This window comes from Marmota marmota, unplaced genomic scaffold, assembly GCF_001458135.2.
Source record: "Marmota marmota marmota unplaced genomic scaffold, marMar, whole genome shotgun sequence".
Taxonomy (NCBI): domain Eukaryota; kingdom Metazoa; phylum Chordata; class Mammalia; order Rodentia; family Sciuridae; genus Marmota; species Marmota marmota.
In genome coordinates this window covers 12,964,730-12,967,154 of record NW_025999942.1, presented here as the reverse complement: position 1 = coordinate 12,967,154, position 2,425 = coordinate 12,964,730, and the positions used below count along the sequence as shown (strand labels likewise).

The 2,425-nt window shown below is 53.6% G+C and overlaps 1 protein-coding gene across 1 annotated transcript in view; it reads right to left on the bottom strand.

The window, feature by feature from the left end:
• Positions 1-1,246, bottom strand: part of Rnf187 (ring finger protein 187) — a 7,750-nt gene extending 6,504 nt beyond the window's left edge. Inside the window, 3 exon segments of the mRNA XM_048801250.1 lie at positions 6-179; positions 181-520; positions 1,185-1,246. Of these exon segments, the coding sequence (XP_048657207.1) occupies positions 6-179; positions 181-520; positions 1,185-1,246 (576 nt within the window).
• Between the last annotated feature and the right edge of the window lie 1,179 nt (positions 1,247-2,425).

Below are 2,425 nucleotides of genomic sequence, written 5' to 3'. Positions count from 1 at the left end.
GCGGCCGCCTCCTCCAGCGCCAGCAATCGGCGGCTGAGCGGCGGCCGGCTGGGCTCCACCGCACGCTGCCAGCAGTCGTCGGCGCACTCGGGGCACGGGAAGGGCCCGTCCTCCTCTGCCCAGAAGCGCACCACGCACGCCCGGCAGAAGCGGTGGCCGCAGTCAGCGCGCACGGGCTGCCCGGGGCGCGCGCTGGCACAGGGCACAGGCGGCCTCGGCGGGGCCGGCGGGGAGCGCCAGGGCTGCGGGCGGCGGGGCCGGCGAGGGCGCGGGACGGCCGGGGAGCGGCCGGAGAGGGAAAGCGACAGCAGGCCACAGACGAGGACCGGGACCTGGACGACGCTGACGACGCCAACGCCGGGGACGCGCGTGCGGGGCGGGGTCCCCGCAGCCGCGCGCTCCTCCGTCAAGGTCCTGGCAGCGGTGCGCTCCCTCACTGGCGCCCTGGCTCCGCGTTCTCCTCCTGCAGGGTCCCGGCAGCGGTGTATTCCATGCTAAGGATCCTGACGTCGGCGCGTTCCTGAACTACACGAACGAAGATCCCGATAAGCGAAAGCCCGCAGCCCCAGTCTTGGCAGAAGCGCGCCCGAGCCCGGATGCTGGCAGCGGTGCCCGTCTCCCCACAGGCTGTCCCAAGTCCTCAGAATGTGAAATCTTAATAGGACTGTCACTTTTGCATAGACGAATAGTGGGCGAAAGGGAAACAACATATTATCACTTGAAGATTCCATTTTTTAAAAAAGCCTTTTTTGTAAGCTGCTAGGACCTGGGCCACCAGCTCCCTCCCGGGGCTCCACGCCTACGTGTGGGTGGGGGCGAGGCCGGAAAACGACCCTCGTGGGCCCGCCCCCAGAGCGCCGGTCCGCGAGATGTGCCCTTGGTGGACTCGCTCTGCGCGCTCCCTCCTCTAGCGCACGCGCCCCGCGCGGGCCTCTTTACAAGGCATGAGTTCTGCTCCGACCCACCCTGAGCGCATCTGCCTCCAGTGGATGTGTCTTGAGAGCACCTTTCCTGAAGGGCCTTCCTCTCCTGCACCTGTCCTGTGTGCCCCTGTCCTGCCTGCGTCGACCCGCGTGGCCATGCTCCACTTGCCCCTTCCTGCCTAGCCTTTCCTGGGCGGGCCCTCCTCGCCTGCATCGGTTCTCCGCAGACCCGTTTTTTGTGAATAGTCCCTTGTGGACTACCCTTCGAGGACTTTCACTCCTTGCTGCACAGGTCTCCGCATGTACCTGTCCCGCGTGGACATCCTTCCATCCTTCCTGGACTCTTATCCTGCATGGACACTCCTTCCATACACCTGCCCTGCTTAGGACCTTCTTGCGTGGACCAGTCCTGCATGGACGTTAGTTGTCAGTTGTCGGGGCCTCTCTTCTGGCCCCCTGGGGAGCCGATCTTGGTGTCCACTGTCTGCCAGGGGCCTGACCCCTGGCATGGAGGATCTGACCGTAAGGAAGCTTTCTGATTCAAGAAGGAAGGATGTCTTTTGTCCTTTTTCAAAACATCAACTTGAGAGAAGCAATCTATTTTTTTTAAACAAACACATTTTTGAAAAGATGTAAATTAGAACTACATACTTTTTAAGTTTTAAAAACGTTAATTTCGGGCTGGGGTTGTGGCTCAGAGGTAGAGCACTTGCCTAGCACATTCGAGGCCCTGGGTTCGATCCTCAGTACCACATAAAAAATAAATAAAGGTATTGACAACTACAACTAAAAAATAATTTTAAAAAAATTTCTTATTCCATACAAGTGAAAGTTATTCAAATGTATCAGTGTGTCTTTGAGGTGTGTTTTTAAATATGGTGTCCTTTTGCAAAGGCATTACATGAGTAGTTGAAAGTAGTTGAAAAGCAAACTCAAGTTAGTTTTGTGTAGAGTGGTTAGAAGGCTTCCAGTTCAGCCTGGTTTGTCTGTTGAACTGGGAAAGTCTGGAGGTAGCATGAAACCAAGCAAATGCATAAATAAATGTAGTTAAACCAGAAAACTGACAAAAGTCAAATTCCTGAATCAAAGGGACAACTATGAGAGGAATTTTATGTTGTCTGTGAAATTGCCTTTCCAAGAGGTGGAAGCCATTTGTGAATGCCTGTTTCACAGCACCTAACCACAGTGCAGGCATTGCAGTTACCAAGCGAGAAGTGAGGAAAATCTCTGTAGAGGTCCCTAGTTTGGGGAAATATGTGGGAACGCCTTGCTAGTTCTTAACTAGCTCTTCTGGTCGGCATAATATTTAACTTAAAGTATTAACATAAGAGCAAAGAAAAGGAACTTAGTTAAGACTTATTTAAAAAATTGAGTAAGCTGCATTAGAGAGTGTGACAAAATAATAATAATAATAACCAGGAATGATAATCAAACACAAACAGCAAAACTAGAAAAATCTTAGCCACAAATCTTCATAGTTCATAAATTTGGTAAGGAAGGGT